General features: G+C 45.8%; 1 protein-coding gene across 2 annotated transcripts in view; it reads right to left on the reverse strand.

Moving 5' to 3' along the window:
* Positions 1-1,049: 1,049 nt before the first annotated feature.
* Positions 1,050-22,994, reverse strand: part of POMGNT1 (protein O-linked mannose N-acetylglucosaminyltransferase 1 (beta 1,2-)) — a 69,428-nt gene continuing 47,483 nt past the window's right edge. For both annotated transcript variants that reach the window (XM_060231754.1, XM_060231755.1), the window contains 11 exons: positions 21,993-22,076; positions 21,192-21,233; positions 20,666-20,724; positions 19,366-19,438; positions 19,126-19,254; positions 17,744-17,869; positions 7,257-7,321; positions 5,931-5,975; positions 5,071-5,206; positions 4,735-4,844; positions 1,050-2,192 (listed from right to left, as the gene is read on the reverse strand). In XM_060231754.1, the coding sequence (XP_060087737.1) occupies positions 2,090-2,192; positions 4,735-4,844; positions 5,071-5,206; positions 5,931-5,975; positions 7,257-7,321; positions 17,744-17,869; positions 19,126-19,254; positions 19,366-19,438; positions 20,666-20,724; positions 21,192-21,233; positions 21,993-22,076 (972 nt within the window). In that variant the 3' untranslated portion in view covers positions 1,050-2,089. The remainder of the gene's footprint in view (positions 2,193-4,734; positions 4,845-5,070; positions 5,207-5,930; positions 5,976-7,256; positions 7,322-17,743; positions 17,870-19,125; positions 19,255-19,365; positions 19,439-20,665; positions 20,725-21,191; positions 21,234-21,992; positions 22,077-22,994) is intronic.

Raw genomic sequence — 22,994 nt, forward strand, 5'->3', positions numbered from 1 at the left:
TAAATCCATTCAAGTAAATGGGCTTATAAGGCTTTAACTATGTTTAGGAAGGCACCCTTAATCTCAAGCAGGTTCTGCTGTACTTTTACTCTGGGGCATGTTTATCATGCAGCTGGAAGATGACTTCTTTCACAGTGTATCTACCTCAAAACCAACAGGAAGGGCCAAGACACACTCATACACTACACTGGACCAGCTGGTTTCATGTGCATCTTACAGTGCCTAGATAATAACTGAATCTATCTGTCAGAGACAAGGTGTCAGCATTTGCTGCCCTGTTTTCTTACAAAAGATAAAGGATGGACTGAGGACAGATACAAAGATCATGAGTCACCTCTGTGTACCAACTCATTGCAGACCTCTGAAAAGTAAACAGCCCATCTCAAGATTTTGTGGTCTCTTCTTCAGTTATAGGAACAACAGGGCTAGTAGGTTGTAAGATTTAAAAAGAAAAAAAATACACCAGATGCAAAGCACAACACTCCCAACTCAAGACACTTCTCCAGCTCTGGAAGAAGCGGCAAAGGACGGAAACTTAGCTAGGAGACGACTACTACCTTGCAGGTGGATTAAAGGAACCCTGTAACCTCATGTTAATCCTTCATGAATCCAGAACTTGGAATGGCTTCTGTAGAACTAAAACCCAACTGTCCCTTAATTGTTCACTGAATAATTTTGAAAATAATATTCTAGACCCAAGCATTCCTTCACCTCATAAGGCACAGAATGTGGACAAGGAAGCCTCTGTTCACCTTCTATCTGTCCCATTCCATCACATTCGCAATGCTAATTTGAAGTCCAGAACATCTGAAGAACTGGCCACCTTTCCCATGGTGCGCACATGAGGACACACACAACCCTGCTCTTTGTGGAATAAGCATCATCAACCCTGGCCTCAAACGACAAGGATGGCAGAAGTCAGAAGAAGAGACTCAAGTCCTATCAACTCTCTAGGTCATAAGCAAATTTCCTCCAATGGTGGGACAATTGTGTTTCTGGGTTTGAATTTTTAAATTCCGAGAATCCCACTTCCAAATAAACAAGGAGCATTTAAAATCTGGTTATATTTATTTTTCTTCACCTGTACTTTTAAGAACTGATGCACACCAAAACCTTCTAGACTACCAGTTGCTTACACAAGGCATTTTTTCATCTGATCCTTGACCCTTTTCCTGGACCCTGTACAACATCACACACTGCAGCCACAGAACAGTAACAACGACAAGCCCTACATCCTCAGCCTTTGCAAGCCACTGCAAGTCTGCCTCTTGCCATGAGTTGGAGCTAGGAAAAGGTGACTTCATTTGCCAACAAAACCAAATGGGTTGACAGAAGCCTAGAAGATCTCTTCTTGTGTGGCATGCCCCTCTGACACAAGTTGGGAAAGAGAACAGAAGAAAACTAGCTGGAGAATCCAAAACAGGTATTCCACAGTGCTAATACATGGAGTGCCTTTGTGGCTCACATCCTGATGTTGCAGCATTCCACATTCTACACAAAACCATCTCCTCATGTACAGGTGATGTATTTGTTTGGCTACCTATTAGCTAAGCTGCAGGTAGGCTGGCTCATCTTATCCACAGAACTGCCCCCACATGCATTCAATTTGCACCATAATACCCATCTTAGAAACCACCAGAAATACAAGCAAGCCAAAACAGCCCATAGAAGTATGCTGACCACACAGAGTTAATAAATAAAAAAAAATCCTGAAGCAGTGGTGTGGGAGGAGTTCCTAAAAAAAGGAACCAAACCCTTTAAACAGCTCCCTCTGGCCCAGCCCCCAATTTGGGGGAAGGGGGCCACAGTTAGTAAAGCATCAGTGTTAAAAATGAGACAAATTGCATTGTTGCAGTGGCATAGAAAAATACTAAATGGAGCCTGCTGTGGCCTTCTCAAGGCAACTTATCCACACTTGACAGCAGCTGCCTTCGGGCAGGGGGAGCCCTGTAGCTCATCTGTCTTGCCCCCTACTCCTGAGACCTTCCAGCAAAATGACACACAGATCCCACAGAGCTTCATGGCTGCCTGTGCCTCTCTTCTCACAGCAGACAGCAAAGGCAATCCAAATGATGCTGTAAGTCCTGCTTCACGTTTGTTCTGCTGCTGCTGCTGCTACTACAGGACCTGCTGCCTCATCCTTGGCTTGGGGCTCCATGTAGATTGGGGTAACTGACAACGGTTTCTTGAATCTAAAAGAAAGGAGAAAGGAGTGAAAGATGACCAATGACCAGGATACATAAGATGTAGGGGAGCGGAAATTGAGGAGTCCACCTAGTAACAGTGGAACTGACAAAGAAACACCATATGATGATCTCTCTTCTCTTGCTTGTGGCCACTCTATGACTACACATCCTGCATGATTCTCAATCCAAACATTCCCTGATCACTGCCTCCCATTTATTCTCAACTATCTTTTGCCATTTGCATTCTTCAAGGGCCTCTCAAAGTCCCTCCCTTCATTGCCCACAGCTATCCTAGAGGCAGATGAAATGCTACACCACCATCTTCAGCACACACAGAGGCTAATCAAAGAATCATTTCTCTTCTCTTGTGAAAAACTTGGGCTTCCACCAAATCCCAACTGACAGCCAAGCAGGCAAAATGGTGCATTAAACGCACCACAAAACAACTTCCAAAGTGTTCTTGTTAAAATGAGACATGTACGTGGGACACAATGTGGATATAGAGTTTTATGCCATGCCATCAGTATTATTAGGCACTCAACTGAGGCCTAACATGCAGGCAAACTAAAAAAAAGTTAAAATCACATGTAGGAAAACCCTGTAATATGCAGATGTACACTGAATGAGCATGAAAAGAAGCACTTAATACCCATCTTGGAAACCACCAGAAATACAAGCAAGCCAAAACAGCCTGTAGAAGTATGCTGACCGCACGGAGTTAATAAATAAAAGAAAATCCTGAAGCAGTGGGAAAAAGGCATATGCCATCTTATGTGATGCATAGTGGTAGAAAAAATTAATTCTAATGCCAAACAATTGTATTTCCATTAAACATGGTAAAATATTACACAGGCTGCATTTCTATTAATTTATTTATTTAGTTCTATTTATATCCTGCCCTCCCTGCCAAATCAGACTCAGGGCAGCAAACAAGGCCAATGGTAAATTTCAGTACATTAAAATCAATTAAAAACCATAGGTACAATTACAGCCTTAAAACATTTAAAATGACAAATAAAATATTGAGTATTATGTTCGTAATGGCAGTGTGCCAATCCTTTCCATCATGATTTCCATCATAAATTCAAATCTCCAGGCATAGTTCAGATCTAAGGCAGGATCTTTAAAGAATAGTTCAATTTTATCCAACACGATAGCATTTCATATTTGACCAGGTGGAAGTCCCAATCAAAGGCTTGGTGGAAGAGCTCGGTCTTACAGGCCCTGTGGAACTGTAAAAGATCCCACAGGCCCCTAACCTCTTCAGGGAGCTCATTCCACCAGTGTGGAGCTGCAACCAAGAAGGCCCTCACTTGGTTTGCAGCCAGACTGGCTTTTCTAGGGCCAGTGGTTGAAATAAGGTTTTGACATCCAGACCGTAGTACTCTCTGAGGAATATATGGGAAAAGGTGGTTCCATAGGTATGCAGGTCCCTGGCCATATAGGGCTTTAAAGGTAGAAACCAGCACCTTAAAACGAATCCAGTATGCAATGGATAACCAGTGCAGTGCTTTCAGAGCAGACTGAATGTGTCTCGAGGTGACCATGGCATGGATCACTGTTGCAAGGTCATCATGCTTGAGGAAGGGAACAAACTGCCTAATTAGCTGGAGATGTTAAAAGACCGACTTGGCAGTGGTTGCTACCTGGGCTTCCATTGATAAAGAGGGATCCAGGAGCACTCCTAAACTCCTAACTTTCAGCACCGGCACCAGTTGCACCCTGTCAAAATCTGGGAGTGAGATGTCTGTCCCCAGACTGCCATGACTCAAGTACAGGACCTCCATCTTAGTCAGATTCAGTTTCAATCAACTCAGCCTGAGCCAACCAACCATGGCTTGCAGTGCCAGGTCCAGATTATTTGGGTCGTAGTTAGACCGGCCAGCCAACAACAGATAGAGCTGGGTGTCACCTGCATATTGGTGACATCCCAGTCCATACCTCCAGGCAATCTGGGCAAGAGGAAGCATGTAGATGTTAAATAACATCAGAGAGAGAACAGTCCCCTGTGGCACTCCACATAATAAGTGCTTTTGGGACAGCTGCTCCCCTATTGCCATCCTTTGTCCCTGAACCTGGAGGAAGAAGGAAAGCCATGTAAGGCAGTCCCTTGTATTCCAGCATAAATGAGGCGGTGGATCAGTAGCTAATGGTCGACCGTGTCAAACGCTACTGACGGGTCCAACAGCAACAGCACTGCCAACCCACCCTGATCCAGATGCCTCTGGAGGTCATCCATGTATGTATTTATGCAAAATACAGGAATGATTAATTATGTTTTGCCAAGTTCTTTACAACTTCTGTTTTTTGTTTTGGATTTTAGTTTTAGAGGAGATGGAACGGGACTAGCATAGAATGGCAATGACAACCTGACAATGACTTGGTGCTTAACTAGACACTTCTGTGCTGCTCCCTTCTGAACCATCAACATCAATGCCATTTGTCAAAACAGCAGCTAGAATAATGTGAGGAGAGAAACTGCCCCAACTAAGTCATCTGGCACCAAAGGCCTTTAAAGAAGCAGCTTCTTCCCAAGAAGGACACTTACGAATATGGTGAGGCAGGAACTCCTACTACTAAGAAATGGTTCTTCTTCCGGAAGAGCCGCCAAAGTCCCTTGTGGTTCCCACGGACATCCAGATCCCAAATATGGAGGCACTAAGAGCAGGGGGAAAGGGGACGGTTTATAAGTAACATGCCAGCAAGCCTTGGTCAATTGCAGTGGAAGCTCTTTAGATCTCACAATAATCTAGAAATGGTGAGGCTGCCATTAGGAACTTTTTTTTTGCACTGGCTATGAAATCATGTGGCTTGTAACTAATGCAATTTAATGATGGAGTTTTCTACATTCTATACCATAGGTTGGAAGGAAAGACGAAGTAACCTTGGCAAGTTGAGTCCAGGTAGTGAAATCTGCTTCTTGCTCCATCTTGATATACATCACATAGATCTTTCCCTCTGTATCTGGCACAAAGGAATCCTCACAAGGGTTCTTGCTGTGATCCAGAACCTCTGCCTCACTGATGAAGTCAGGGGGAGATAAGAAAGAGGAGGACAGAAATAAAAAGATTCAAATTTTGAGGCACATTCACAGGCATGATCAACAATCCAAGAAATCTTAAGTAGCTTTGAGAAGTCTGTAGAAGTTGTATTCATAGTATCTTTAAAAGTACTGCAAAATCCAGTAATCCTTCAAAAATTTAACAACCCAAACTGTAAACCTGCTGGATTGGCCTAGAATTGTCTGTCATTAAAGCTTCAGTTTGTTCAGATGTCTCCCCTGCCAGATGTTTGTCAAGAAGTCTCTTAGATCTATTTTATACACCTGAATTATACCATCTGCTAACATATTCTCACTTTCACATACAGGTGCTCTACAGTTAAGAGATACAACATTTGCAGATTTGGAGTCTTGGAGATGCTGACTGGGTGGAGGGGTGGCATAAAAATGGTTTAATAAAAATATATAGACTGCCGTAGGAAATTTCCAAAGCAGTCCAAAGGTCTACTCCTTTTTTCTTATACAGTTGATGTTCATTGCAAACATCTTGCTTTAATCAAAACTCATTCAGAGCAAGCATAGCTTACTGTCAGAACTGGCAAAGGAGAGGCCTGAAGATAGACACTGACTGGCAACAAACAATCTACCAGCTTAGATGGTCCTCTCTTCCTCCCCACTTAAGAGATGGGATTCCACAAAGTCAAATTACTAAGAAGTCTGTCATTCCTTAATACATACGTTACCTGAGCAGTTGGTGAATCTCAATCTCATATGCATCTTTCTTCAAGCTGTGTGATAAAAAAGAGAGTTTGCTATGTGCAAGCATGCATATAAGACTTGTTACAAGACTTATCTGAAGGCAGCTCAGACTGTGAGCCAAGAACTAGAGAAGGTATTCCACAGGAATGGTTTACGTAGCCAGCCCTTTGGCCCTCCCAGGGGATGAACAACTTGGGTAGAAGAATTAAGTCAGACCATTGGTCCCTCCTTCCCCCCAAGTCTTGTCTCTTCTCTCCTGCTCTCTGCACATGTTTTGAAGAGGCAAGGAGTAGACTAGCATAGTGAGCATATGTTGGTTTCCCAGTGCCCATGCCCATGGCCAGCTTGCCCAGTAGGCAAACTAGGCAATTGCCTAGGGTGCCAGGAAGGGGGGCAGCAAATTGGGTTCCCTCCCCCAACCAAGACAATTGCCTGTTTGTCTCCCCCCCACACTGCTGCCACCACCGTCACGTGCCCCTTCCCTTCCCCAACACAGTGCTCTCCCCCCCCCATGATCAGAGGAGCGACAAGGCTCAGCCCTACCCACTTTGCAAGGGCCTGGGCTTCTTCTAAGTTGTTTGAAGAGCATGCTGGAGGAGTTTTGCTCCTCCTGGTTCCGGGGGCAGGTGGCTTGCCTAGGGTGCCATGCGCCCTAAGGCCGGCACTGCCCATGCCAGACTGTGGAAATCAAGAGAGGTAAATGCACCCCAGTGATGCTCAACTGGCCACCCATGACTTATATCCAGCAGGTTCATCAGTACACTTAGTTGCTCAACAGATAAAAAAATGGGCGCACAGGAGAAAATTAGGAGAGGCAGGGGTAACCCATAGAGTACTCTAGATTCATACAAGGGTCTCTAAATAGATTAGTTAGAAAGACAAAAAGAGCATTTGTAGAGGTAAGTATATGAAGAAGACATAACTAAAATAGGGTAGAGATGTAGATTAGCATTAATTTTATCAACGTGAAACAGCCCTGGGTCAGTGGGTGGGAGCACTCCCCCAGGACTGTTTCAGGCTGGGAAAATGGCATGAAGGGGAGGAAGGCTGAAGCCCTTCTCCACATGCACTATGGCATTAATCCACATTGGGCACTACATGCATAGGAATTTAGGAGAACTCACAAGAGATTGTGTTACACCTGATATGTTGGGGGGGGGGCACCTGCTACCTAGACCCAATCTACTTAGTGTGTACAGCGAGCCTAAGTGAGCAAGTCTAGGCTGGATAGGTGCATCAATGAGAATGCAGTGTGCCTAGATCTGGACACACTTTGGATGGGCTACTAGTTACATATGCATTGCACTCACCTTTCCACACTTTTAAGCTGTACATTAGGGACTGTATTGAACTTGTGCTTTTTGAAATAGGCTTCCTAGAAAAATGAAGAACAAAACATCTTTAGGATTTAGTGCTCATCTATTCCTGGACTTGGCTTAGAACACAGTGAGCAAGTAGGGAAATCTGGGCCTGTGCACACCAGAACAGTGATCAGAACTGCAAGGAAGTCCCCACCACCATTGCCATGGTGAGCAACTGTATGTGATAGAGGTAGCCTCTAGATCAAGGATTTTAATGTGGGTTCTACATGGTAGTAATTTTGTGTGCACCAGCACATTTTACAGGGGGGAAAGTGGAGCATACATAAAATATTATTCAACAGATTACTTCATAAGCAGCTCTGGTATTGAGTTTATTCAATTCATTGGCCTGTAAGACATTTTAAATCAAAAGGAGTCTACAAAGCAGTGGATCAGACCAATGTTCACTAACTCCTGTTCTCTTTCCAATAGCAGCCAACCAGATTCACTGAAACATTTTCAAGTTGGGTATGAAGGGGGTAGCCCAGCCTTATTTGTCCTGTAATTGGGTATCCAGAGATGTTCTGCCTTATGCACACAAATATGTAGTCAGAAAACTGGCCAGGGAGATGGGGAGGGGGGGGAGGCAAGAAAACAGGGGATTGCCAAGACACAGAGACAGTAGAGAAAAGGAATGAAATCTTTGCATTTGTTTTCACTGTGGGAAATACCCCAAATTAGAGCAGCTGTTTTTGGAAAAGGGCGACAGAAGAACCAAATCAAGCAGAGGTGAAGATGTAAGAGGGTTAATGAGCAAACATAGACAATGTCACCAGGTCTTGGTAGTACATACTAGGGGTGTACATTCAGTTCAGCTGAACCGAATAAACCTCCGAATACCCCTTGATTCGGAAGTATATGGTGTCGTATACTTCCGAATCCAATTCACAGGAATTATATGGCAGCTGTATACAGCTCCCGTATACTTCCGAATCAATATCAATATTCGGAAGTCCATAGTAAAGGTGGGAAAGGAGCTTCTGCAGCCTCAGGGGAGCTGTCTGCCTCCTTTCCTGCCTTTGGAAGCCTTTTCCTGCCTCTCCCATAGCCTCCCTGGGATCAGGAAGGGAGGGGGAGGGGAGCCCCAGCAGCCAATCCAAAGCATGCATTTGCAAAATACATTGCAAATGCATGCTTTGCAGGGCTATTGTGTGGCTGGGCTAACCCCCCAGCCATCAGCAACATTGTTGTTCTTTTGTTTACTTTGGTATCCAAGTAAACACTGTTCTCTGGCCAATCACAGAGCAGTGGTATTTTTTGAAACTGCTCTGTGTAGGGCCAGAGAACCTTTTTAAGGCATCTGCCTGACTGGACTCCATTCCATTCCTGCTGTGTTGGTGTTGGTGTGTGAGAGAGATTGTGCTGGCCTCAACTGCTGCTGCTCTCTCTCAGCCTTGCCTGACCTGCCTGAAGAAGAGAAGACATCTAAGGTAAGACAGTCTTGGGGTTCTTGCTTTTATTTTAGTTAGGATAAAAGTAAAAGGACTTTTTAAGACTCAGAGTCCCTTTACTTATCCAGATTTGAGTGGGTGGGTAGCTTATTGGGGTTAGGGGGTTCTGCTGGGGGTGGGTGCCTGGGGTGGGGAGGCTGCCAATTTGAGTGAGAGGACTTTTAAAAGTGCAGTGTCCTTTTACTTTTCCTGATTTAGGTGACTTGGATTTCTTGGGGTTAGGGTGAAGGTTTTTTTGGGGGGAGGGGTTGGTAAAGTTCCTGTATTGTTAAAAGTCAAGTTTTTTACTGTTTTAAAAGGATTCTGTGTTTGATTTGTTGCTGCTGCGCTGCGCTGCACTGCAGTTGTTCCTTTTCTCTTCTGGTTCTTTTGGGGGGTGGGGTGTTTGACCTAATTTTCATTGTTAAATTCATTCCGTCATTGACTCCCATCAGTCGGGCTTTCGCCCGGGTCATGGGACGGAGACAGTGCTGGTTACCCTAGTGGATGATCTCCAGCGGCATCTGGACCGAGGCGGCTCAGCGGTACTGATGTTGTTAGACCTATCGGCAGCGTTCGATACGGTCGACCATTGGTTGCTGACTTGCCGTCTTGCCAACATGGGATTCAGGGGTTGGCTCTACAATGGCTTACCTCTTTCCTCAAGGGTCGGGGACAAAGAGTGGCGATTGGGGGTGAACTGTCCCGGAGGTACCCGCTGGATTGCGGGGTCCCTCAGGGAGCAGTTCTCTCCCCAATGTTGTTTAACATCTACATGCGCCCTCTTGCCCAGATTGCCCGGAGATATGGGCTGGGTTGCCACCAGTATGCTGATGACACCCAGCTCTATCTACTTATGGACGGCTGGCCTGCCTGTGTCCCAGAAAACCTGGACCTGGCATTGCAGGCCATATCTAGATGGCTCAGGCTGAGCGGGCTGAAGCTAAATCCGACGAAGACAGAGGTCCTTTGCCTGGGTCGCCGTGGTCCGGGGAGGGAGATTCCCTTACCGGCCCTCGATGGTGTGCCTCTGTCAGCGGCGCACAGGGTTAGGAGCCTGGGGGTGCTATTGGAGCCTACTCTAACTATGGAGGCCCAGATAGCAGCCACTGCCAAGTCCGCATGTTTTTATCTTAGGCGGGCAAGGCAGTTGGCTCCTTTCCTGGAGGACGGCGACCTGGCAACAGTGATCCAGGCAACGGTCACCTCAAGGCTGGACTACTGCAATGCCCTCTACATGGGGCTGCCCCTGTGCCGAACCCGGAAGTTGCAGCTAGTGCAGAATGCCGCTGCCCGGCTGTTGTTAGGGCTCCCTAGGCGGGAGCACATTCAGCCAGGACTTCGGGGACTGCACTGGCTGCCGATAACATACCGAGTTCGGTACAAGGTGCTGGTTATGACCTTTAAAGCCCTTTATGGCCTGGGACCTGCCTACCTTAGGGACCGTCTCTCCCCACATGTTCCCCAGAGAGTGCTGAGATCGGGGTCTCAGAACCTCCTTATAATCCCTGGGCCAAAGGAGGCCTGTCTGAAAGCGACCAGAGACAGGGCCTTTTCGATTGCAGCTCCCTGTTGGTGGAATCAGCTCCCAGAGGAGGTGAGGGCCCTGCGGAACCTTGAACAGTTACGCAGGGCCTGCAAAACAGCCCTCTTCCGGTTGGCATATAATTAATTGTTATCGGAATGCCTGAATATTCAAATCTCGAACATCAGATTATTGAATACTAGAATATTGAAGAATTGATTTAAGAAAAGGTAGCATAGTACATATTGAAGTGAGTTTTATGTGTTTTTATGTATTTTATTGTATAATTATTAATGTATTTTAAACTGATTTTTGTTAGCTTTTTATGTTGTAAGCCGCCTTGAGCCCACCTCGGTGGGGTAGGGCGGGACATAAATCGAATAAAATAAAATAAAATAAATAAATAATAAAATAAAATATCCGTTTTTTAACAGTTGAGTTTCTTGGCCTTTTCTCAGTGATTTGTTTGGATCTGTTGTTGGTTTTGCATCCTGTCCTGTTGTCCCTTTTCCTGGTTCTGGTTTTGGGTGGGGGGGTGTTAAAAGTTAAGTTTCTTTCCGTCACATTTTGGTTTTTTAAAATTACGTCTGGTGGGCGTGAGGGGGTTGGTGTGTGGGGTGGGTCACTTTCATGTTTTTATAGTTATTTTTGGAGTCTGAGGGTGCTTTCGGTTTGGCTAGGGCCACTAAATAGGCTGCTCCACTACTAAGGGTGTTTTTAGGGATTGTGGTTTTTTAAATTAAAAAAAAATTAATCCAGTTTAGGGCTTTATCTTCTTTCAAAATTCAACCAGGCCAGATAGGGGCAATTTAAAAAGATTTTAGTTTTCTCATAAAAGGCAGCGTGACTACTAGGCCACATCAGGCTCCCTTTTAAAGAGACTAGGGTTGCAGTGCATCTTACTTTCAGCCACTGAAAGCTGGTACATCCTTAGATTTCCTTAGGGTAAACCATAGCTTCTCTCTAGTTATAGGGGACACCTGATTTCTAGTTTGCAAGGAAATCCGGTTTGTCCCAGAATCTAGTTAGGAGAAGTTTAACTAGGAGGATATAACAAAGATTGCCTTCATCTCAAAGTAGCCTTTTAAAAACTGTAGCCAGGTAGAGGCAGGATCACCTAGTCTCCTAAATTTTACCAGACTACTACTACTTCAACCCAAAGAAGGACAGGTTAGGGACCAAACAAACAAGTTTTGGTGGGAGGGTTTTTAAAAAGAAGTCAGGGCACCTGTTGGTTCAGGGTACAGTGTAGTGAGTTAGGTTTGTAAAAAACCCCACTCTCAGTTCAGGTTGTGTGAGACTGGCCAAGAGTGACATAAGTCACAGGCAGCATAAGAGAGGCCCTGGGGGCAAGGCCAAGGAGAAGACTAGATGGGTGGAGGAGAGAGGGAGGACCCAGTTTCCCCCCCTCCACCTGTGCATAGGGCCACTCCACAGCCGCCTTCCAGCACTCCAACCTCTGGCTGGAGTGTGATGAAGAAGTCCCGCCTTGGGCCCTTCATCGAGGCTGCTGCTGGGGCGCCCCCAGCAGAGGTGCCATTAGGTGCTGGCACTGAGCAGGGGTCTGCTGCTCAGGCAGTCTTTCCTCCAGCTGATGTCGCTCGGCCTCAGCAGCTGGAGGAGGGGCAGCAAAAGCAGCCCTCCTTGGAGATGAGCTTTGGGGACAGTTTTCTGTCCAAAACGATCACCCCAAGGAGGGTGCAGGGAGTTATGCAGGAGCTGGAGGAGAAGCTGGTTGAGGAGGACCAGCCCCCTTCTTCGGTTCCTTTGGACACCAGCAATCCTTCAGGGGATGGCCAGGAGGGGAGGCCGCATGGGGTGCCTCCATCTCTGCCCACTTCCCCCCGGTGGCCAGCCCCTCCTGCCACCCCGAGACACGATGTGTCTGCCTGAGCACCTCACAGGAGGTAGCTCTGAACAACCAAGCTGCCGGTCAGCTTGGGCATCCGAACACCTCCGAAGTCTGGAAGCATTTCCGACTTATGGAGGATCCACGCTATGCGCAGTGCCAGCTGTGCAGGGCCCGGATCAGTCGTGGGCGAGACCCTGCCCACCTGACTCCAGGAGGGATGCGGAACCATTTGTGGAGAAGGGGGAGAAGCAGGCTGGTGCTGGGGTGCCCAAGCGGCCAACACCACCCAGCCAGGAGGTCTATCCCACTGCGACTACCTCCAGAGCTCTCCAGGAGAGTTCCGCGACAGGGCAGGGACGCCAGCCATCTCTGCCTGAGATGTTTGGTGGGGGTGGTACCTGTGTGCCAAGAGGGGGAATCAGGTACTGCAGGAGGGTGATCGCTTGGAACCTTGCCAGGTCGGTCACCCATGGGCTTCCATTTTCAGTGTTCAAGAATCCTGGGGTGCTAGGGTTGCTTGAGTATCTGGCGCCCTGGTAAAAAGTTCCTGCTAGAACCACCATTAGCAGGACCATTGTGCCATCTGTTTTCAGGGCGACCAGATCTGTGGTGAAGGAGCATTTGTCCCGTGCTGCCGGAAGGACTGTTCATTTCACCTCAGATATCTGGAGCTCCAAACATGTGTTCGAGGGGTATCTCTCCCTGACTGTGCATTGATGGCAACCGAGTGAGCTGCAGGGTGGGGGTGGCAGTAGTGGTCGACAGTCGACACGCCGCACACAGCAGACACTCTTGGAGCCATCCTCTCATGGCAGTTAGAGGACTGGGTAGGCAGCTGGGACGTCGCCATGGGCTTCGTGGTGACTGACAGTGGCTCCAACATCAAGGTGGCTGTCCAGTGTCAGGCCCTAAAACACCTTCCTTGCGTGGCCCACCTTCTCCACCTTGTGGTTAAGGATGCATTGGGCCAGACGAAAAGCCAGGATCATCGGTATCTAGCCACGACCCATGAGTACCGACTTCTGCTCCAGAAGTATCGGCACATCACAGGTAACTTCTCACGCAGCAATACGGACTCATATCTGCTGCATGAGAAACAGACACTGACAGGTGTGCCAGGGCACCGCCTGATCGGTGACGTCAGCACATGCTGGAACTCCACCTGTACCATGCTGGAGCGCATGGTGGAGCAGAGAGCAGCCCTGAATGCCTTTGTCTCTGAGACGAGGGTCTTTTGGGATGAGAACCATCTCACCCAAGAGGATTGGGTGGTCCTTTCTCAGACTGTGGAGGTTCTTGGGCCCTTCAAGACCCACACAGAAATGCTCTCGTCTGACACGGCACGCATCGCACTGGCGTTCCTCGTATGCCCACCGACGAGCGTGCAGAGCGAATGCGTCTTTTCACATATGGGCGACATTGTCTGCCCACATCGCAATTGCCTGCAACCCTGGACAGTTGAGCAGTTCGTCTTCCTGAAGGTCAACTTGCCTCTGTTCGGCTCCCCAAATGTAGACTTTGAGAGTGAATGAAGTGAGCACCTACTTGTGCCTGCATCCTTTCTTGGTTTGCGCTTAGAAGGTGGTTGTAAAATGCTCTCCCACTAAACATAGACTAGAGTCCAAAGACAGCCCAAAAACTCACTCACAAATTGACTGGCAGTGCACCCCCCACCCCTCATTCACCCCCAAACCCAAAGTGAATGCTGGTTTAAGATCTGCAAAGCAATCCAAATTTCCCCAGTCCCCATCCACGCATGCCTAATAATACTGAAAGGGCCATTGCAGCCCCCAGCTGTAACCGACAGAACCCATAGGCCCAGCCAGGATAACCCAGTTTTTTTTTCAGGGGCAGGAGGAAGAAAGAGGGAGGTGCCAGTGATGATGACAGGCAGCCAGCAGCCATACCAATGCTGAGGTCCCTCTAATGGGACAGTGATAGCTGGTGTGTTGCTGCTGAGCTGAGAGAGAAGGAATGGTTCCCTTCCTCTCAAACAATCTGAGGCCCTCCCAGTGATCTTCCTCATTTGGGGTGCAACTCTGGCTCGCCTCCTTGTGGTGCACCCTGGGTAACGCAAAAGAGCCTGGACCAGCCAACCATCCATCACTCAAGGTAAGTCTAAATGCTTTTTGCTTTGTGTCAGATACAGAATGATGTGGAGTTAGGTGTGGTCCACCGCTTCTCTTGTTTGAGAGTTGTGTTGTTTGGGCCAGGGCTGGAGAGCTGGCATCTGTAGATTGCCTGTTCTGTGGCAGGCAAGCTGGCATCTGGGTGAGAGACCCAGAACCAACATGCTTGTTGTGCTTGGCCAGCTCTCCCCATGTTGTTTGGGGCAGGGCTGGAGAGCTGGCATCTGTAGATGGCGTGTTCTGTGACAGGGAAGCTGGCATCTGGGTGAGAGACCCAGAACCAGCATGCCTTTTGTGCTTGGCCAGCTCTCCCCGCATTGTTTGGGGCAGGGCTGGAGAGCTGGCATCTGGGTTTGCTGCAGCCAGGTCTGCAGAGCAGACTTTGAGCAGATTGTGTTTTGTGTGGCAGTGACATTGGCAACTGGGTTTATATTGGTTCCAGGCCAGCAGGGTTCATATAGTAGATAGATAGATGTAGTGCATTTGGGTCCTATAGAGATTCTGTGGTGTGAAGTTAGGTTTGGATTTAGGTGCCCCAGGAATTGGACCCCCTGGTCCAATTTTTTTTTTGGCCTTGTGGGTTTTGTGTGTGACAGTGCCCTGAAGCTGCACAGCAGTTTGGGGGGGCTCTTCTCAAAACCCCCTGCTCCCCAGAGATACCACTTTTCCCACGATAATTACAATGGGGGAAGTGCCTCTAATTGGTTTTTTCTCGCCATTGGGAACAGTGTTACTTTTGGGGTGCCCACAGATGGGTACAGTCTTTTTGGGCTAGGGGGTTGAATGTGGGGGAGTCCCCTGAAGCTGCCCTGAAGTTTTTGGGCCTCTCCTTCAAGCCCGCCTCTGGCCAGAGTCACTTTCCCCACAGCAATTATAGCGGAGGAAGTGACTAATTGGGCTTTCCCCAGCATCGGTGGCAATGGGCCTTTTGGGGAGCCCAAAGACAGGGACTTTTTGGGACTTGGGGGTTTTGTAGCAGAGAGTGCCCTGCGGGTTCCCTGCAGTTTTGAGGGCTCTCCCTCAAACCCCCTCCCCTCCAGGCGGCTTCCAATATACCCTATTTTGCCATTGATTTCAATGGCCCATAGGGTATAATGGTGGGATAGGGGCACCCTCTTTGGGTGCCCCTGGAATGGGACTCCCTGGCCCAATCTTTTTGGGACTTGGGGGGTTTGTAGGGGAGAATCCCCTGCAGGTCCCCTGCAGATTTGGGGGCTCTCCTTCAAACCCCCTCCCCTCCAGGCAGCTTCCAATATACCCTATTTCACCATTGATTTCAATGGCCCATAGGGTATAACTGGGCCCTATATTCGGAAATAGCTGTATATCTCTAGTATATATGGCTATTCCGAATGCCGGTATTCAGAAATATATGGTATTCCGAATATTTTGGCCCTGTATATTTCCGAATCTGATTATTTCCGAATTATTATTTTTTTTTTTTGCACACCCCTAGTACACACCTGGTAATCTCCTAACAAAATATACAGTATTGCTAAAAATCACCCTCCTTTCCAGGGGGCTGTTAGGAACACCAATTCTTAAAAGGAATCCAAAGGAGTTCCAGGAAGTTGCAAACCATTTAATCTATTCCAGGTAAATTGGTGAAAACCATTATTAAAGACAAGACTACTACACACTCACAGAAACAAGCCCTGCAGAGGAAGAATTGAGCATAATACTAGAATTTGTGGGTGCCCAATGAAGCTGATGGACAGTAGGTTTTTTAGTATTCTATGTGGTTTTTAACTGTTGTTAGCCACTCTGAGCCCGTTAGGGGAGGGCGGGATATAAATCTGATAAAATAAAAATAAATAAGTAGGTTAAGACAAAGGAAGGCATTCATCACTTAGAGAGGAATTAACATGTGGAATTCACTGCCATAGGATGTGGTGATGGCCATTAATTTAGTCTGGCTTTAGGAGATTAGATAAATGCAAGGCAACTAGATCCTTCAGTGGCTATAAGCCATGAAAACTCAATGGAATTGCCATGTTCAGAGGCAGAACCACTGTGCATACCAGTGCTGGGACAGGGAGGGAAATGGGGCAAGGCTTTGGTTTCTTTGCCCTCCCTGGCTGCTGGCCTCCCAAGAGCAGCTGGCTGGCCAATGTGTGAAAAAGGATCACTGGTCTAACCTAGCATGAATGCTTTTATGTTTAAATGTGATTTAATTATCACTCCATATGAATGATTGTTTATGTGGAAGGGAGAGAGGGCAGCTTCCCCCAACAACTTTGGGTCCCATGTTGCCTGTGAAAAAGGCAAATATATAAATAAATTTTTGTAATAAATAAGGATTAGATTTTGTTTGGAAAAGTCAGGCTGCCTTGACAGCAAGAAGGATAAAAAGCTGAACAGTGACCATGTTCATTACCAGATTGCAAAACAACCCCCCCCGCACACACAGATTATTAACTTCCTGGCAATGTCAAAAGAGGATGCTAACAGATTGCCATAGTTAATGGATCATAAGAACATAAGAGAAGCCATGTTGGATCAGGCCAATGGCCCATCCAGTCCAACACTGTGTGTCACACAGTGGCCAAAAAAATTATATACACACACACACACACACACACATATATATATATACACACACACACTGTGGCTAATAGCCACTGATGGACCTCTGCTCCATATTTTTATCTAAACCCCTCTTGAAGCTGTCTATGCTTGTAGCCGCCGCCACCTCGTGTGGCAGTGAATTCCACATGTTAATCACCCTTTGGGTGAAGAAGTACTTCCTTTTATCCGTTTTAACCTGACTGCTCAGCAATTTCATCGAATGCCAATGAATTCTTGTATTGTGAGAAAGGGAGAAAAGGACTTCTCTACTTTCTCCATCCCATGCATTATCCTGTAAACCTCTATCATGTCACCCCGCAGTCGACATTTCTCCAAGCTAAAGAGCCCCAAGCGTTTTAACCTTTCTTCATAAGGAAAGGGTTCCAAACCTTTAATCATTCTAGTTGCCCTTTTCTGCACTTTTTCCAATGCCATAATGTCCTTTTTGAGGTGCGGTGACCAGAATTGCACACAGTATTCCAAATGAGACCGCACCATCGATTTATACAGGGGCATTATGATACTGGCTGATTTGTTTTCAATTCCCTTCCTAATAATTCCCAGCATGGCGTTGGCCTTTTTTATTGCAATCGCACACTGTCTTGACATTTTCAGTGGGTTATCTACCACGACCCCAAGATCTCTCTCTTGGTCAGTCTCTGCCAGTTCACACCCCATCAACTTGTATTTGTAGCTGGGATTCTTGGCCCCAATGTGCATTTACTTTGCACTTGGTCACACTGAACCTCATCTGCCACGCTGACACCCACTCACCCAGCCTCAACAGATCCCTTGGAGTGCCTCACAATCCTCTCTGGTTCTCACCACCCAGAACAATTTAGTGTCATCTGGAAGCAGAAGGTTTCAGTGTCTGCTAGGCACAGCAGCTGATTCCTGCTCTCTCTCTCTCTTGGTCTATATGAGTTACTCACATGGAAGTAGCCATTCATGTTGAGCCCCACAATGCCAAAATGGTATGAACGTGATACATCAGGGATGATACATTCTCGGCCCTTCCGCTGCTCTGGCATTCGCATCCACATATCCCAGTCCCAGAGCTGAAGGAAGCACAATCAGAGCAAACAGTAGAGCACAATGCAAGAAATGCTTGCCTGGAAAAAGCCTGTTTTCTGCAACCCCTTCCCCCATATCTTAATCCTGACAAGCCAGGTGAAAGATGCATGGGAATAGCAGATCAAGATATGCAGCAAGATTTCTCCTTCTAGTCCACCACTTTCCATCTGTCATCCAGTGACTATCCAAACACTCATGCATGGCATGCTCTGATAGACAGAGATCATAAGAACATAAGAGAAGCCATCTTGGATCAGGCCAACGGCCCATCCAGTCCAACACTCTGTGTCACACAGTGGCAAAAAATTTTATATATACACACACACTGTGGCTAATAGCCACAACTCTAGGCGATAGCAGGGCTAATCTAGACCTGGCTGTAGCACTGTTATGAACACCACAAGGGAGGTAAAAGAGATGCTGATTTGGGTCTGATATCTCAGAATCCAGAACCAACTTTGATTTCAGGTGTTTTCTTTGGAGCTGAAAATTCAAATTTCTTGCATCTATCATGGATTGAAGTCACAGGATTGGTTCAAGTTTATCAAACATTCCCGTATTTTTTCTGAAAGGTGCCAACAATAAAGAACTCCAGCAAAGTTGAGACAAATAAGCAGATAAGAGTATACAAAACTGCAATAGAAAACATGGTAGCTTTAAAAGCTTAAATAAGGCAGGTCATTTATGTGCGAATCTGCTGTGGTTTGCTCAATTGCTTTGCCATGTCCAGCCACCTAATCTGCTTCAATCATTTGTAAAGTAGAGGCACAAGAGCATGCCAGTAAGAGATGTCCTCCACAAAGAGGTATACTTCCAAGTGGCATGGACCAAATAGATTGTGAAAAGAGCATGGAATTTTGATGATCATTTTCAAACATGAATTTAGGATTTTCAGTGTTTCTCATTCATGACATTTTATACACTGATACACCAAATTTCAAATGTTTCAGTAGTGACATCTCTCCTCCCTGCTCCTTCCAGTGAACTTTGCAATGGGAAAAAAAATTTGGGAGAGATTTAGAGATCTTTTTGGTTCTTATTTTTCACATTTGTTTCCACGGGAAAATTCTGAAGATAACATGAATATCCCTTTTAAATAAATAGTACTAATACTGCAAGAAGTGATAATGTCTGGAGTTCAGGCATTGAATATCACTTTGGTATTCTACCCAAAATTTGGAATTTAAGAACAAAATTCAACCCTGTTCCATAAGGTAAGTCCAACAGAGATAACACTGACCTTTTCTGGTGTTGGCCATTTGGGCTCTAACTCATCCTTGTAGAGGGACTTCCTCAGCACCCAACCCAGGCCTGGCATGGTCTCCACACGATACAAGAGAGAAGGATCTTCAGCTGTGTGCTCATAACCCTAAGTGCCCCAAAACAAGTATTTTTAAAAAGCCCTCCCCAGTAGATAGCATTTTATGACTGTGCATGGAGAGTCCTAAGGGAAGGACAGGGTAATGAAATACCAGATCACCTGATCATTCCAAGCAGAGATGCAATACATGCTGTCATCTTCCTCCAGCAAATAAATACTCTGGCTTAGGAAACTGTTTAAAGAAGAAACAAAAACACAGTTGGAAGAAGCCTGAGTTTATGTCAACCTTTGTTGAGCTGGTTTTCCCAGTCAGTTGCCCACACTAAGGTTGGTGGTTTCCTTATCCTACTGCCTCACATTCTACAAAACACAGCACATGGAACAAAATCAAGATTAGCAGATCAGTTAAGCAATGGGAAAAACCCAGTGAGTGGATTAAAAAAAGTATTTGATCAAACAGATAACAAGAATGCGATGGACAGGCTAGGTTCAGCCTCTCCCTAAGAGCAGCCAACGAGAGCTGACAGAATGTTGAGAGTGGACACTGGAAAAACAATGGTTAAGATAACAGTTAGGGTTTAGCAGCAGAGAAGTTAACAGTTAAGGAGCTTAAGTGAAAAAGGTTTTCTGACTGCGGGAAACTGTGTAGAAGAGCTGCTTAGAGCAGGCTGAAAATAGTAAATTTGTAACTAAAGGATTCCAGTTGTAGAAATAGGACCTCTGTTCAAAAGTTCAGTGCAGGTGAAACATTGTTACTTGTACTTTACTTTCCTCAGTGTTTTGTTCTTATAAATAAAAGTTTCTTGTTTTGATTAACCCTGTAGGTCTAAAAAAACAAAGCCCACACACACACACAATACCTTGATCTACATATATTTATTACAGGACATGAATGAATGGTGGCAGCGAGTGAACAGTGTTTCAGTCCCATCCTCAATAGCTCTATGTGAATGAGGGGTGATTATTAAAGAGGGCTGTGCTACCCTGTCTGTGAACAGAGGACCTGAGGTGTGAGATGGTCATGACTCTCTGTAGATTTTAAAAGAGACAAGGGTGGCAAGCGTAACATCCTATAACCCATAAACTGAATAAGGGAGGTAGTAGTCACTCTGTGAGTGAATAAAGGGTGTCAAAGGATGACTGAAGTAAATGCTCAGTTTGGTCACAGGGATGGTCCCACATTCTTTTTCACACTTAGTTTTTTTTTACTTTGATCTCCTTTCAAGAGGCTGGTTGGAAAAGCCCTATTTTCCATCCTTCCTATATGAAAACTGCACAGCTCAACCACTTTCTCACACCCTTCTCCACTAGCTTGCTATTCTCACAGTCAGCTGTAGTGCAGCAACTAGAATTAATCCGGTCATGCTGAAAAAACAGAATACCCTGCCCAAGTTCCTTGTTAACAGAAAAAAATGGGATCTGGGCATAGTTGTGTTTTGGCTACAGAATCAGCTGGTACCTGAAGAAATCAATGGAAATGTCCAAGTCTTCTTCCAGCACCACAGCGAACCTGGCATCCTAAAGAGGGAAAGATACAGAAAGCGAATGTAGTGAGGAGTAATGTTCCCACCCAAGTGATGGTGACAACATTCTTCAAGAGGTAATCCTGAAGTCAACAATTTCATTCTTTCTGGTACCACAGTAGCACCAATCTAAATGTTGACAAGATTCAGAAGTGTCTACCAATTATTGTTTCATATCAGAACTAGATGGTCCTGACCAGGGTATGAGATATCACTTGTTCTAAGCACTGTAAAATCCTGAGCTTCCAAAAACATTTTCAGAAACAGAATGTCACTGCTTCTTATACTTAAAAAAATGTCTCCACAATAGGTTATCATGAGCATCATTATCTCAGTCACCAGAACATATTCCCCAGTGCTTCCATAGATGAGCATTATAAAAGCAGAGTTCGCCGTCTTGGAGAGCATAGGCTCAGTATGAGAACAGGACAAGAAAAAGGGGAGGAAAGGTGTTCCACATACTGGATGCAAGTTGAATGTTGCTGTCAGACTGGCCTTGTAGTGCTGCAAACAGGGAGAAAAAGAAGAAAAAAGTTATATAGACCAAGGTCTCTCTTGAAACCTGTTTTATCTTCAGAAGAGTGGCTAGGAGTTGCTTACAAAGTACTACTTTAAAGATAATAGAATTTCCTCTTTCACGAGTCTGGCCAATGGAGAACAGTTACCTGCAAGCACAGCAGCATGATTCCACTTAAGGCCAACCTAGACATTACATTCTTTATTACTTACCCAAACACAGCCGCAGAAAGGAGGAAACAACTCCACCTCTGCACTGTTTCAGCTTGGGAAATTGGCACAAGAGGAAGGCAGGAGTCCCTCCCTCCCACAACACCATTCTGAGTCAAACCTAACTCTCCCATATTTAAAAAAAAAACCCAAAACATTCCCCAGCTTCAGGAGAGTGCTTCAGGTCCAGGCAATCCAGACTCAAATCTTTTTTAAAAGATGTTTAGTTTGGCCCGTACCTATTACAGTAAAAGCTCCTAGGTTGGGTCCAGGTCAACTCCTAGACATCAAATTGAGGATATTTAAGGTATGTTTCTTCTTTTATTTTTTATTTGGTATACTCATTAGATCTATTAGTACTCAGGTTGAGAACATACCTCAGCCAGTGGGTCTATGTTAGGCCAGTTGCTTCTCAGATATTAAGCACAATTATTTAGGGTGAGCCATACTTCTATGTCCCAGGCAGCCCAGCAACATGGTTGCCAGAAAGGAGACACTGCCACGATCCCAGTGAGTGAAGAGAAAGGAGATCCTCACCTGGGAGACTCTGGCATTTTTAATGCTGATAGGGGTGTGCTGAATTCCTTTCAGCCCAAATAATTCCACCACATCCATTGGCTCCTAGAAAGAGAAGGCAACATACAAGATTAGTAACTGGGGTTCTTCAGGACACAGGGAGGCCTATTTCTTTTCACATAATCCATTAGCCTTTGAGCAGTCAATAAAAAAGAACATGACAGACTTCAGCTGTTACTAAAGATAACTTAGAGCCGGTTTGGTGTAGTGGTTAAGTGCATAGACTCTTATCTGGAAGGACCTGGTTTGATTCCCCTCCACTAGCAGCTGCTGGAATGGCCTTGGGTCAGCCATAGCTCTTGAAAGGGCAGCTGCTGTGAGAGCCCTCTCAGCCCCACCCGCCTCACAGGGTGTCTGTTGTGGGGTGAAAAGATATAGGAGATTGTAAGCCGCTCTGAGTCTCTGATTCGGAGAGATGTGCAGGGTATAAATCTGCAATTCTTCTTCTTCAAAACTGTACTGTATTTTGTTTAATAAAAACATAATACCTTCCAGACTGCCTCTCCCCATATGACCCCCGTAAGTCTTTAAGATCAGAACTCAACATCTTCTCCCAGTCCCTGGCCCCAGAGACATCTGACTTGCCTCAGCGAGGGCCAAGGCTTAATTCAGCCTGGTGGAATTAACTCCCCTTGAAGATCAGGACCCTGTGGGACCTGCTGCCATTCCGGAGGGCCTGCAAACAGAGCTCTTCCACCAGGCTTTCTGTTGAGATGGTGGACATCATCCTTTATTAGGCTTTCCCACCATAGGAGATCTTGGGATCTGATGGAACTCTGGGTCATAACCGTTAAGGCAGACTCTTTAAAGTCTGTATTTCAGCTGTTTTATATTGTAATTTTAATCTTGTTTTTAATTGTTTAACCTCTGACAGAACACACCCTTGAACCTGCTTCATGGGAGAGGTGGGATATAAATTGAACAAAATAAATAAAGTAAACAAAAAAAGTAATGTTTAAAGTA

This window comes from Heteronotia binoei, chromosome 2 (assembly GCF_032191835.1).
Source record: "Heteronotia binoei isolate CCM8104 ecotype False Entrance Well chromosome 2, APGP_CSIRO_Hbin_v1, whole genome shotgun sequence".
In the NCBI taxonomy this organism is placed as follows: Eukaryota; Metazoa; Chordata; class Lepidosauria; order Squamata; family Gekkonidae; genus Heteronotia; species Heteronotia binoei.